This window comes from Leopardus geoffroyi, chromosome D3, assembly GCF_018350155.1.
Source record: "Leopardus geoffroyi isolate Oge1 chromosome D3, O.geoffroyi_Oge1_pat1.0, whole genome shotgun sequence".
Classification (NCBI taxonomy): Eukaryota; Metazoa; Chordata; class Mammalia; order Carnivora; family Felidae; genus Leopardus; species Leopardus geoffroyi.
In genome coordinates this window covers 45,752,466-45,766,501 of record NC_059339.1, presented here as the reverse complement: position 1 = coordinate 45,766,501, position 14,036 = coordinate 45,752,466, and the positions used below count along the sequence as shown (strand labels likewise).

The window sequence follows — 14,036 nt, the reverse complement described above, 5'->3', positions numbered from 1 at the left end:
TGCATAGGATGGGGCTTTGGGACACACTTTTGGAGTACTCGGGACATGGTGGTAGGGATTGGGTAGGTCTCTTTAGTTCTGGCCCTGCCACTTTTCCCCCTTTGGGCACTGGGTTTGCTTCTTGGTGAATGAAATCCACCTCCCCCTCTAATCTTTCAACCTCATGATTCATGCAGAGGCTTCAAGAATCTTGGAACCTTGCTTCCCCTTGGACCATTTTAAGCACTAGTAGAGAAGAGAAGTTCTTCCTTTGCTTGAAAGTGTGCATTTCGTATTTGTACTGAGCCCCTCTGTTGTGTGTTCAAAGGGAGAGAATTTCAAGGACCCAAAACAGAGAGAGAACCACAGGAATCTGACCCAGAAATGACCTTGTTACCTGGTGTGCCTCTTGCTCACGTGGGAGATGAGAGCAAGTAGCACTAATTACTTCTTGGAGCTGACCTTCCATTTTCCTGCCAGTTCCAAGGGCTACGATGTGGGGACAGGAAGTTGTCTTGATGCTCAAATATCAGTAAGTCTTGAGTGTGGTAAGATTGGGCCACACTTTTCACCATGGCAGTTTCATGTTCTGTAGTCTTCAGAGAATTCGGATTCATTCCCTCACTCAGAAAGTCAGCAGATTTTAACTGGAACATAAAAATGAAGGTTCATATTGTGATGAGCCCCAGGCATTGTACGGAAGTGTTCAATCACTATATTGTACACCTGAAACTAGTATTACATTGTACGTCAGCTGGAATTTAAATAAAAACTTAAAAGTGAGGGCTCAATTAGAACTTTATTGCCTAAGCTGCATATTGTTGCCACAAACTATGTTTACGACTGTTGAACTACTTAATCTGTGCTTAAATTGTGCAGTTCACAATCGCTGGTGCAGGAGTGGTCTTTTGAGCATCTTTACCAATTTTTTAGGTCCCTGAATTTCATTCTACTGAGGTTGGGCCAGCCAGCCACACACTGCCTCATTTTCAGGGCCATTTGTCATGTGGTCATTAACCTTTGCTCTTTAGAGGTTGGCATGCACCCTCTTTGTTCAAGAACTCTAGTGAAAGACAAGGCAGGCTGAAGGCATCAGAGGGGAAGCATGTGGGGCAAATTTGAAATTAAAGACCAGCATAGCCAACTGGAAAGTGGAACATTCTCTGCAGGGGAAGCAAGAGGAGTTTAGGTGTTTTGGATACTTCTGGTTCAGTAGTGCTTATTATGGGTTGATCCTAACACAGTGGATATGGGTAAGGTACGGTCCCACCTCGCAAGGACTTGATGGTTACAAAAGGAGAGACAGGCATGGTCAACTAGTACTGTGTGAGAAACATATGGAGGTCATAGAAATGGCTCAAAAATAAGCTGTTCTCTCTCTCAATAATTTATCGAGTCCGTTTTTAGGATTTGGGTGAAGGTTATCATGTGACTGGTAAATTTCCTAGGACTGTGATTTTTCCTTTGCCTTCCTCCTTTCCAGTCCACCTCTCAGCACTCCACTGCTCATTAGAGCCCCTCGGCAGCCTGTGCTGGGCCGGAAAGGCTGCCAATGCTCCGTGAATCTCATTCATGTCCCTGGAGCATTTCTGAGGACAGCTTGGGTGCAGAGAGGAGGCGGCGCCAGAAGAATATTGAGGTCCTGCACTTAGTTGATCTCTTCTCTGCCCCTCCTCATCATCACGCTGACTGCACTGCAGTTTCTCTGAAACCGGAAGGGAAGTTGGAACAGGGCCAAGAACCACAGCTGCCAGAGAGACAGCGCAAAGCCTGCATGGACTGTTGCCTCACCCGACCGAACAGGGGGCTCTGGGGCTGGGGTGCCTAGGGTTACCTCTCTGTCGCCTCTGTGTGGAAAGGCACTTCCACAGATACCGTGTATTTCACGCACTAGATGTCTGAGCCCGATGGTGTTGTGTGCAAAGCCCCTCCACCCGTGCAGGTCCACATAGACGAGAGAAGCGCTCAGGGTAGTCGTGGCAGCAGGAAAGCCAGAGCTCTGAACCTATGGTCGTGCTGCACAAAAACCAGGTCCCAAGAGACCCACCCTGTCGTGGCTAAGAACTCACACATACGCACAAACGAAACAAAAGAATCGTCGTGCTAAAAGCCCTCTAGGGCACTGGAATTCAGCATTTTCCTTGCCAAAAGGTGGTTGAATTATTTGAAATCAGTTAGGTCTCTGAGGAAGTATAGCAGCCCAGTGTGTCTTGTTCTGAAACTCTTGATTAGGAGGTTCAGAGACGAAGGCATTCCTGCTCGTATGTTGCACTGCACACCTAACATACAGTGAGTCCTGAGGAAGACCAGCCTTTCTTGCTCCAGTCCATCCAGATCCAGAGAGACAGACCGAAGCCCGGGGGTCTGGAAGGTCTGGCTCCTGCAGAGTCTCAGAAATTCCAGATTTGGAAGGATTAAGCTATCTGCTGTGGAAATGCTTAATTCCTTTCCTCTGGACATTTTTGGAAGGCTTTTTGCTTTTTCAATCTCCTGACTTCTTGTTTGTGACCAAGTTCAAATTCCAGAGAGGGAAGCAGCCAATATGTGTGATTATTTCCTCTTGCACCAAATGGAACTAGAAGAATGGACTTACTTCATTAGAAATAAATGTACCCTTTGGACCTTACACCCAAATGAGTAAGCATGGTCGGTCTGGCCCCTGTGCCGTTTGTGCGGTAATTAAACACAAAATGAGAAAAAGATGTCAGAGGCATGCATTCAGTCTTTTTTTTTTTAGACATAAAGCAGGAAAGAATAGAACAATCTTTAAGGAAAAAAAAAAGTTTCTTTTTGTCCTATACTCTGTCTTGGGCCAGGATGGCCGCCTGGTGACAAGGAAAGATTGTAGGGTTTGGAGTGACTGGGGTGTACATTCTGGCTTCACAGTTCAAGAGTTGTGTAATCCTAGACAAATCCCTTAACTTCTCTGAGCACCAGTTAAATGGGGGTGATAAAACACCGCACAGCAGTTACAAGGACTGAAAGAGGTGTCGTACATAGAGCTTTTAGCATAGTGCCCTGCACAGGACGGACTCTCGCTAAATAGGCATTATGGGCATCCTACTATTATTTTTTTTTAACATTTTTTTTAATGTTTATTTATTTTTGGGAGACAGAGAGAGACAGAGCATGAGCCGGGGAGAGGTAGAGAGAGAGAGGGAGACACAGAATCAGAAAGGCTCCAGGCTTCTGAGCTGTCAGCACAGAGCCCAATGTGGGGCTCAAATCGATGAGCCGTGAGATCATGACCTGAGCCGAAGTCGGACGCTCAACCAACTGAGCCACCCAGGCGCCCCAGCATCACACTATTATTTTAAGACAATGCCACTAACCTAGAAACCCTGGGAATGCCAGAGTGAATTCAGTGCCGTGCAGCTCAGTGCTCTGATGGCTGCTGTGCTAAAGACCCTTGCCTTGCGTTTTCCAGGACAGCTGGGGGCAGAGGGGCATGTGCGTCATTGTCTCACCCTTGCTGTGCTCCTCAGGTGATCTCTTCAGTGTCCCGGACTTTCCGTTCCTGTATTTCTACAGGTTCCATGGAAGCTGCTGTGCCAGGTAAGCTTAACTCAGAAAGCCCCTAGCACTATTAATTTGTCTGTGTGTGTACTGCTTTCTGTCTTTGTCAAGTCCAGGGTCACTGCCAGTTACCCAAATGAGGGGCAGAAGAAAGTGGTGGCTGTGCAGGTCTGGAAGCAGCTCCGTCGGCCATCAGCAGGTTGTCATGAGCATCGCCAGGTGCTCAGGGCCAGCATGGGTCTGGGGGTACCATGTCCTGCAGAAGTTCCTTGGCCAGGACAGTGGTTTTCAAGCTTGCAGAAGAGCCAGTGTTTTTCCCTCCACAAGCAATTTTTTTTAAATGTTTATTTATTTATTTTGATAGAGAGAGTGAACAGGGGAGGGGAGGGGCAGAGATAGAGGGAGACAGAGAATCCCAAGACATGGGGCTTGAGCCCCACGAATTGAGATCATGACCTGAGCCAAAACCAAGAGTCAGATGTTTAACCGACTGAGCCCCTTCCACTAGCGATTCTTAAACAGAACTTGAGTGTATAAAATGATGAATCAGATTCCATTCAAGGGAAGACTTGGGTCCAGAATTGCACCCATTCAGCTACCTCCTTGGTCCCTGCCTTTTCCCTAGAGGACAATCTCTAAAAAGCCTTGACTGAATCCTAAGACCCTGAGAAACAGGTTTTGGAAACCAGGGACTAAGAGACGTCTAGACAGCAAAGTGACCCTTAATACTTGGCTGTGGGAGCTCCTCAGACCAATAGGGATGGATACATATAGTTGGAGTTCATACTCACCCTGTCCCCTCTTTCCTGCCATGATCCCCACTTCGCTTGACTTTATTGTGCTGAGAAATGGACAGTCTCGTGGTGTGTGTTCTGATATGGTGGGAAGTCCAGTGTTGGGCTGAATTCCAGCCTTGCTGCTTGCTGATTGGTTTGCTCTTTGAGCAAGCCACCCTAGTTCCCCCAAGCATCAGTTTAGTTTCCTCATCTGTAAAATGGAAAGATAATACCACCAATGGGTGCTTGTGTATATTAAATAAGATGCGTAAACCCTAAGCATCGTGCCTGGCCCAGGAAATGATGGCCATTATTATTATCTGCTCAGCTTGACTATAAATAAAATGTCAACAGACCATGAGCAGTTGCCAAGCCAGACCACTTATTCCCACGCATAAAAGAGTGTGCCTTGTGAGGCAGTGATTCTTCAGAGTCAAGAAGCTGGTTGTGTGGCTCGCTACTATTTCTGACTTCGGGGTGTGTTAGGACAAAACGTACCAATGTTGTACAGTTTGGTTTTGCATTTGAGCCTCAGAATGATTCGTTTATCATCCGCAGCTAAGTTTCAGGAAAACACTGACAGGAGTCATCTTCTCCATCCCTATTGATGTGGTCGGGACTTGTCGGCTGCCTGTTAGCTAGGACTGGGTGGCATGAGTGTTAGTGCTGCTTTGGGGTCTGTGCACTTGTTCCCTTTGGGTCTGGTTATTTGGCAGGACCGGCAAACACAGTGCAGAGGGAAGGGCATCCGTTGTTTGGTTATTTGGAACAGAGCAGCACGGTTCGCAGCCCATTGATGCTGGCCTTGTGGGGTGATGTTCTAGCTCCATTTCTGCCCCTTTTAATCTGCAACTTCCTTGTAACCCAGCATGAAAAATCAGGGTTTTATACTTAAAAGATTTGGAAGTCTTTGTGTGAATTGATGTAACTCTATTACATTCTATCCCCCTGGCTTCAGGACAAAGCTTGACCTCTTTTAAAAATGTGTCAGTTTCCCCCATGTCATCACATGATTCCTCCATGACCGTATCTCAGGCTAAGAGTTGTCACCTTCAGAGGCCCTGTGGGAGCCCAGAAGGAGTCACGGAGGCCCAAGGGGACAGTGGTAGCCATGACCCAGAGACACATGGAAGGGGAGCCCGAGCTCTTTTACTTATAGGATCCTCCTGTTGCTTTTCAGATCTGCCTCCACAGGGAGGGGTGGAGAGCTGAGTGTGGAAGGAGAAAGAGAGGGACCCATGAGTAATTTAGAAATGATGCACAGGCATACCAGGCAAGGGATGGGAAGGAATCATGGATGCTTTCCCACGTGTGTCGGGCACAGACCCGAGTGGCTCTGCTCTAGCAGAGTGTGTGCTGAGGGGCAAGGGGATGTGGCATCATGCCCTTCCTCTGGCTGGAGGTGGAGAGAAGGGAGCATCAGAGGGGAGGGCGTGTGGGAGACAGCACAGGCACGTGCGAAGTTGTTACATCCCTGGAGGCAGGGGTGGACGCCACCAGGAGGAGCCCTGGAGCGTTAGCTGCCCCAGTTTCCACTCCCAACCTCGCGGTGGCCGCGGGCACCTGCAGCATCTCTTCTGTCTCTTGAGTCAAGAACGTATCTTCATGGTGAAGTTTGAAGAACTGTGGAGGACCCGTATTAATTTTTTTTCATATTTTAGAGAGAGAGAGCACATGTGCAAGTGGGGGAGAAGGGGAGAGGAGCAGAGGGAAAGAGGGAGAGAGAGAGAAAGTGAAAGCGAGAATCTTAAGCAGGCTCTATGCTCGGTGTGGAACCCAATGCGGGGGCTTGATACTGTGACCCTGGGATCGTGACCTGAACCAAAATCAAGACTCGGTCCCTCAACTGACTGAACCACCCAGGCACTCCATACTGTGGTGAACCTTTAAACGAGCCAGGAAACCTGGATTCAAATTGTGCTTGGGCTTCAGTTTGCTTGTTAATAAAGTGAGATTTGGGGGTAGGGAGGCTTCCTGTTCTGAAAGTCTCTGATTTCCATAAGGTAGGATAAGGACCACTATGCTTATTCCTGCTTTAACAACACAGAACCTGAGGCAAGAAAAAAAAGAGGAACAGGGGGATTTGGTCAAGGTTATGAGGGTCAGTGGGCACAGCCCAGGTCACTCAATTTCCAGCCGGCTGCTTACCCACCTTGCCTTTCGGGTATGAATGACTGCCTGTCTTCATCCATAGCTGCCCAGCCTCTCGCGACTGCAGATTCAAATCTGAACAAACTTTGCAGGTTATCAGTGGCCAACAGGCTGAAATATACACAAGGGAACCTTCATCCCTGTCCTTGGTCCTGCCCCAGGGATGCGGCTGTAAACTAATCTAATCTAATGAAGCAAAGGCACACGTTTCTGTGAAATTTGGCCTTATCGGTGTTTAATTCAATCCAGCCTGATTCTAAGTAAACCCATCAAATATTTTTGGAATACCTACAATGACCAAGGCACCATGTTTGGCTCTGTTGGGGAAATCAGAGTAGCCCAAGGTTGGTCCCTGCCCTCTCAGAGCCCCTGGTCTATGTTGGAGCCACACACCAGTGCCTGTAATAAAGGTGAGATGGCAGGGTGTCACCTGAGGGCCTAGAGCTACAGTTCGTATGACCAGCCTCTCTGGTTTGGGGTACCACTGCGGTCCTAGCTCTTGCTTTTCATTTTCCAATAAAAGTCACACTCAAGCGCCCACTTGATACAGTTACAGGAAGTCAGCCTCGATCGTGGAGTCTCTCATCTCCGATTGCCCTGCCTCTGAATGCAAGGAAGAGTGACCATTCTGTTTTGGAGTGCCCTTTGCTTTGTCCTTGGCCACACAGTGATGTTTTCAAAAATGGATTCCAGTGTGGGTGCCTGGGTGGCTCAGTTGGTTAAGCTTCCAACTTCAGCTGAGGTCATGATCTCACAGTTCATGGGATCGAGCCCTGCGTCGAGCTCTGTACTGACAGCTCAGAGCCTGGAGCCTACTTTGGATTCTGTGTCTCCCTCTCTCTCTCTGCCCCTCCCCCGCTCATGCTCTGTCTCTGTCTCTGTCTCTGTCTCTCTCTCTTTCTCAAAAATAAAACATTTTTAAAAAAATTTTTAAAAATGGATTCCAGGGGCGCCTGGGTGGCGCAGTCGGTTAAGCGTCCGACTTCAGCCAGGTCACGATCTTGCGGTCCGTGAGTTCAAGCCCCGCGTTGGGCTCTGGGCTGATGGCTCAGAGCCTGGACCCTGTTTCCGATTCTGTGTCTCCCTCTCTCTCTGCCCCACCGCTGTTCATGCTCTGTCTCTCTCTGTCCCAAAAATAAATAAACGTTGAAAAAAAAAAAAACATTAAAAAAAAATGGATTCCAGCGTAGGCCACTAATTACGTGTCCACTGCTAGGCCAAGGTCTGGATGCTCTAGACCTCTAGGGCTCCCATGGGGTGTGGTCTTTCAGGTCACACAGATGGGCTTAGGCATCATTCCCAAAGCATAGCTTCTGTGTAGCTCAGCCTGGGTTGGGGGGCGGGGGGTGGCTTCTGCTACTGGAGCCAGTCTTCCCCTTTAGATTCTTACCTTGAACCCAGGAGCCGGTCCAGACCCTCTGTCCCCATATGGTGAGTTTCACTTTGGAAGTCTTTTTCTGGCAGTTTGTTCTGCTTGAAAAAAAAAATTGAAGCTCTACCTTGGCAAGCACCAAGCTCTAGAAATAGTATGGGAGGGAGCAGGAGGTATTGTCCTCCACATTTTTTTTTTCTTTCATGATTTAGCCAGAGATTTCCCAAGTTTCTATACTCCTTCCCTTCCTGCCCCCACCCAGTGAAACACTTTTATCATAGCTCCTCATAAAATTAGAGCTTCGTGGGTTTTTTAATATTTGATATTTTTATCCAGAGATCACTAGAAAGCACAGATGAGATAGAGGTTGTGTAATAATTAGAAACTAGCTGTTAAAATGTAACAGAAAATAGCTATTGGCTCAAGGAAGACAAGCCTCACTAACAAGAGATTATTTTCTCCTTCCAGTGGAATTTTAGGATTCTTTCTCATGCTCAGCACAGTGAAGCTAAAAATCCTTATGGCCCCAGGGCAGTGTGCAGCCTGGATTTTCTTTGCTAAGGTAAGAAAGAGGGAAGGAGTGGGAAAAATCAACCTCAGGAGCCTTCATGTCCAGTGTTCTTGGAGCATGTGTTTGATCTTCCTGAAACCATTCCCAGTCATTGGCCCTGAACTTGATAACTCACTCATTCCAGTAACGGTTTCTGAGGTCCTCTGACTATTTTTATCAGCATGACATAATCTTTATCAAACTCCTGGAAAGGATAATCCCCTTACCTCCCCTAAGCCTTAATTTCCCCATCTCAACGTGAAAGGTTTTGCCCCCAAAAATCTCTAAGTCTTCTCCAGTTCTACGAGACTGGATTCCTGGATGCACAGGGCAGGAATGGGGCTGTGACGGTATCCAGACTGCAAACAACAGACTATTCTAGGAATGTCCGTTGCATATCTGATGACCATGGTTGAGGCCTATGATAGAGAAGTGGGAAAATAAGAAACAGGAAAAGCAGCTGGGGGATGCTCAGTCGTGACTGAGATGCTTTGGGACTAACTTTTTCCTAGTGGAGTATGTCATTCATTTCTCTCATGTCTGTGAAGGAGTCAAGTCGTAGGGCCCTAGGTGTTGCTTCTAAGAAATGAGATCTCGGGGCGCCTGGGTGGCGCAGTCGGTTGAGCGTCCGACTTCAGCCAGGTCACGATCTCGGCGGTCCGTGAGTTCGAGCCCCGCGTCGGGCTCTGGGCTGATGGCTCAGAGCCTGGAGCCTGTTTCCGATTCTGTGTCTCCCTCTCTCTCTGCCCCTCCCCCGTTCATGCTCTGTCTCTCTCTGTCCCAAAAATAAATAAACGTTGAAAAAAAAAATTAAAAAAAAAAAAAAAGAAATGAGATCTCTCTTTTTTTAAATTTTTAAATGTTTATTTATATTTGAGAGAGAGAGAGAGAGAGAGAGAGAGAGAGAGAGGGAGGGAGGGAGGGGCAGAGAGCTGGAAACAGAATCTGAAGCAGGCTCCAGGCTCTGAGTTGTGAGTACAGAGCCCAACTCGGGGCTCGAACTCATGAGCCTTGAGATCATGACCTGAGCCAAAGTCAGACACTTAACCAACTGAGCCACCCAGGTGCCCCTGAGAAATGAGATTTTTTAACTTAATCTCATGAAATCATCATTTAAGCTTAGATCTTCACTCGTCTTTATGTTTGTTGATTTTTTCTGCCAGAAAACAAAAACATTTTCTTTGAAAACAACATTTCATGGTAATATTTTCACCTGTATAGTTCTTCCTTTTAACAGCATTAATAATTCTAATTATAGCAAAATGTGAAGAGTGACTGAGATACTGATTTCTTGCATGACAGAATGAAGAGGTTGACAAATCCTCCTCACAAAAAGTAACTGGAAAGCTGGGAAAAGATTGTCAAAAATATCCATTTCAGCTCTCTAAAAATTGACCAAAGGCATGCAACAAACTGGGAAGCAAGCATTTGTTCACGAAAACTGCTAAACTTTGGGTAGGAACAGCGTGAGCCTGTGGCGTTCTTACCTCAGGTTGCTCCCATTCCCTCCTCCCCAGCTCTGTCAGTGTGTTATTTCAACCAGAGCAGGGCAGGCTGTGAAAACCAGCAGCCTTGCTACCACTTCCAGAATATTCTATTTGGAGTATTTTTAGCTAAAGTGGCCATGTCAGTGGTAAATCAGTAAGAAGAGCTAGTATCTCCACTATCTTGAGTTTACAGTCCTCTTTGGGGCAAGCAATGGACCAGTGGTCTAGCTGGGGACTAGTGGGTAGTTCGGGGAGGTGAGACAGCCATCAGGGGCTTGATAGCTCTTCATGTGTCCCAGGTTGACCGGAGTCTGTGTGCACGAGTAGCAGAGATGGAGTGTGCCCAAAACACCCACATGTCCCTGGCCAGCAGAGCCTGCGTGCACGCACAGAGGAGATGGGAGAGAGCCAGTAGAAAGTAAAAGCTGGGGCAGACATGAAAAACTTCAGCCTGAAGTTTGAATGTACTCCCCAGCCCACACACAGTCAGAAGCAGAGAGAAGCCTTTCTGGCTGAAGGTGTTTGAGCAAAACCTCTGACTAGTCTTTGCTAGAACACTAAGCTATGCAGACATGTGGATGGCTTCTAGAAAGCCAGAAAAAGCTTAAAAATAAAAACAAGAAAAAAAATTAAGGACATCAGCAGCTGTACCGTATATGGGAGACTGATTTCATTGACTTAGTCCAGGCAAATTACTATATAAGCAAAACAACAATGCTCTGGGGAAAAGTCAGAATCCAAAGTTGCTACCATATGTTATCTGAAATGTCCAATATTTAACAAAAAATTTAGGGGCATTCAAAGAAACAAGAAAGCGTGATCCATACACAGGAAAAAAGCAGTTAATGGGAACTGTGTCTGAGTGTCTGTCCTCAGATATAGGACTTAGCAGAAAAAGACTGCAAAGCAGCTATTTAAATATGCTTAGAGATCTAAAGGAAACCATATTTAAAGAATCGAAAGAGTCAGTGAATACAGAATCTCAATAAAGAGAGATGATTAAAAAAAAAGAGAACCACGTGGAAATTCTGGAGTTGAGAAGTATAATAAATGAAATGAACAATCCTCTAGAGGTACTCAATAACAGACTTGAAGGGCAGAAGGAAAACTAAGTGAACTGAAAGGTGGAGCAAAAGAAACTGTTCAATCTAAAGAACAAAGATCGTTTAATAATTGAAGAAATATGGACAGAGGCTCAGAAACCTGTGGGACAACATCAAGCATATTAACATATATAAGAGTTCCAGAAGAAAAGTAAGAGTATAGAAGGTACAGATGACTTGAACAATACTGTCAACCAACTTGTCATAACTGACATGTGACACTCTATCCATTGACTGCAGAAAACACATTCTTTTCAAACATACATGGAACATTCTTCAGGATAAGTGTTATGCTGTGTCACAAAACAAGTCTTAGTAAATTTGAAAAGATCAAAATCATTTAACATATGTTCTCTGGCCACAGCAGAGCTAAATTAGAAATTTACAACAGGGCACCTGGGTGGCTTAGTTTGTTGAGCATCCGACTCTTGATTTTGGCTCCAGTCATGAACCTGGTGTTGTGGGATCCAGCCCTGCTTCAGGCTCTGTGCTGAGCATGAAGCTTGCTTAGATTCTCTCTCTCTGTCTCTCTTTCTCCCCTTCTGCCCCTCTCCCCAACTCACACTTTCTCTTTCTCTCTCAAATTAAAAAAAAAAAGAAAGAAAAAAAGAAAATGAATTTACAACAGAAAAAAAATCTAGAAAAAACCATTTATTTGGAAATTAAATAACATACTTCTAAATAGCCCATGAGGCAAAGAATCACACGGGAGAATTATTTATTTTCTAGCTAGACTAAGAAAATAAGAAAGAAGATACAACTTATCAAAATTAGAAATGAAATCAGGGACATTACCACTGATTCTATATAAACTAAAAGGATTATATATTATGAATAATTTTATTCATATTATACCAGCAAAGTAGACAATTTAGAGGAAATGGACAAATTCCCAGAAACATACAAACCAGGAAAATTGACTCAAGAATAAATAGAAAATCTGAATAAACTCATAACAAGTAAATAAATGTAAGTAGTGATTAAACATCTTTACCCAAAGAAAAGCTAAGGTCCAATGGGCTTTATTGATGAATTCTATCAAATATTTTTAAATGAAATATTTTTTTTTACAAGTTCTCTTAGCAGAGGAAAGAGAATAACTCCCAATTTATTCTATGAGTTGCTCTGATACCAAAGCCAGACTAAATAAAATCATAAGAAAATTATAGACCAATATTCTCCATGAATACAGATCTTTAACACAACAGTAGCAAACCGAATCTGGCAACATAGAAAAAGAATTTTATACCATAATCAAGTGAGATTTATCAGCAATGCAAAGTTGGTTTAACAAATGGAAAGTACTATAATACATTATATTTACAGAATAAAGAATAAAAAAGGAGCCATGTCAGTAGGTGCAGAAAAATGATTTGACAAAAACCCAACATCCATTCGTGATTAAAAAAGACTCTCGGGGCACCTGGGTGGCTCAGTCGGTTGAGCTTCTGACTTCAACTCAGGTCAGGATCTTGCAGTCCATGAGTTCGAGCCCCGCATCGGGCTCTGTGCTGACAGCTCAGAGCCCAGAGCCTGTTTCAGATTCTGAGTCTCCCTCTCTCTGCCCCTTCCCCATTCATGCTGTGTCTCTCTCTGTCTTTTAAAATGAATAAACGTTAAAAAAAAATTTTTTTTTAAAGACTCAACAAACTAGTAATAGAAGGGAATCTTCTCAACCTGATAAAAAGCACATGTGAAAAACCTGTAGTTAACATTATGCTTAATGGTGAAAGACTGAGTACTTTCTCCCTAAGATTGGGAACAGTACAAGAATGTTTGTGCCTCATCACGTCTATCAGGCAGTGCAATAAGACCAAAAAAAAAAAAAAAAGGATCCAAATTAGAAAGGAAAACATTAAATAGTCTATATTCACAGATGACATTTATCCTACATGTAGAAAATCCTAAGAAATCTATAAAAACATTAATTGAACTAATAAACGATTTATCAAGGTCTCAGATACAAGATAAATGTACAAAAATCATTCATAGTTTTATGTATTAATAATGAACAGTCATGTTCATAAAAATGAAATTAAGAAAATAATTTCATTCATAACAGCATTAAAAATATACTTAGGAACTTAATGCAGTTCAAGACTGAAAACTGTAAAGTCTCAGAGAAATCTAAGATCTCAATAAATGGAAAGACTCGATGTTAAGATGGAAATTCTTCCTAAGTTGATCAATAGATTTAATGTAATCCCTGTCAAAATCCCAGCAAACGCTTTGTACAAATCCACAGACCGATCCTGAAGTTTATTTGGAAATTCAATAGCCAAAACAATTTAGAAAAAGAAAAACAGGGGCACCTGGGTGGCTCAGTCCGTTGGGCATTCAACTCTTGATTTCAGCTCTGATCATGATCTCACGGTTTGGTTCGTGAGTTCAAGCTCTAGCTGGGTCTCTGTGCTGACAGTGCAGAGCCTACTTGGGATTCTCGCTCCCCTCCTCTCTCTCTGCCCCTCTCCCACACATGCTCTCTCTCTCAGAATAAATAAATAAACTTTAAAAAGAAGAAGAAAGTTGGGGGATTTAAACTACATGATTTTAGAATTTTATAAAGCTAGAATAATCAAGACATTATGGTATTGGCATTGGATAGGCATTTATGGTCTCTGGACTTTCAATAAAAGTGCCAAGGCAATTGAACAGGGAAAGGATTTTCTTTTCAACAAATGGTGCTGGAACAACCAGGTATGCCAAAAAAAAAAAAAAAAAAAAAAAAGTATTTAAACCCTCTCTCTTATCATCAACTCAACCGTGGATTGTAAACCTAAATATAGGAGCTAAAACTAGAAAACTCTTAGAATAAACTGCGGGAAGAAATCTTACCAACCCTGGTTTAAGCAAAGAGTTCTCAGATATGACACCAAAAGCATAAGCCATAAAGTGATAAATTAGACTTCATTTTTTTAAAAAATAGGCTTCACACCCAGTGTGCGGCCCAACGCAGGGCTTGAATCCATGACCCTGACTGAGATCAATACCTGAGCTGAGATCAAGAGTTGGACACTTAACTGACTGAGCCACACAGGTACCCCAGGCTTAGACTTCATTTAAATTAAAATAGTATGCAATTCAAATTAATGGTCAAAAGAC

At 44.2% G+C, this 14,036-nt stretch overlaps 1 protein-coding gene across 4 annotated transcripts in view; it reads left to right on the top strand.

Moving 5' to 3' along the window:
- Positions 1-14,036, top strand: part of TMEM241 (transmembrane protein 241) — a 137,283-nt gene that overhangs the window by 67,592 nt on the left and 55,655 nt on the right. For all 4 annotated transcript variants that reach the window (XR_006707934.1, XR_006707933.1, XM_045459798.1 and 1 more), the window contains exons 12-13: positions 3,465-3,534; positions 8,263-8,356. Coding sequence is in view for 2 of the 4 variants with exons in the window: in XM_045459798.1 (XP_045315754.1) it covers positions 3,465-3,534; positions 8,263-8,356 (164 nt within the window). In the remaining 2 variants the exon portion in view is untranslated. The remainder of the gene's footprint in view (positions 1-3,464; positions 3,535-8,262; positions 8,357-14,036) is intronic.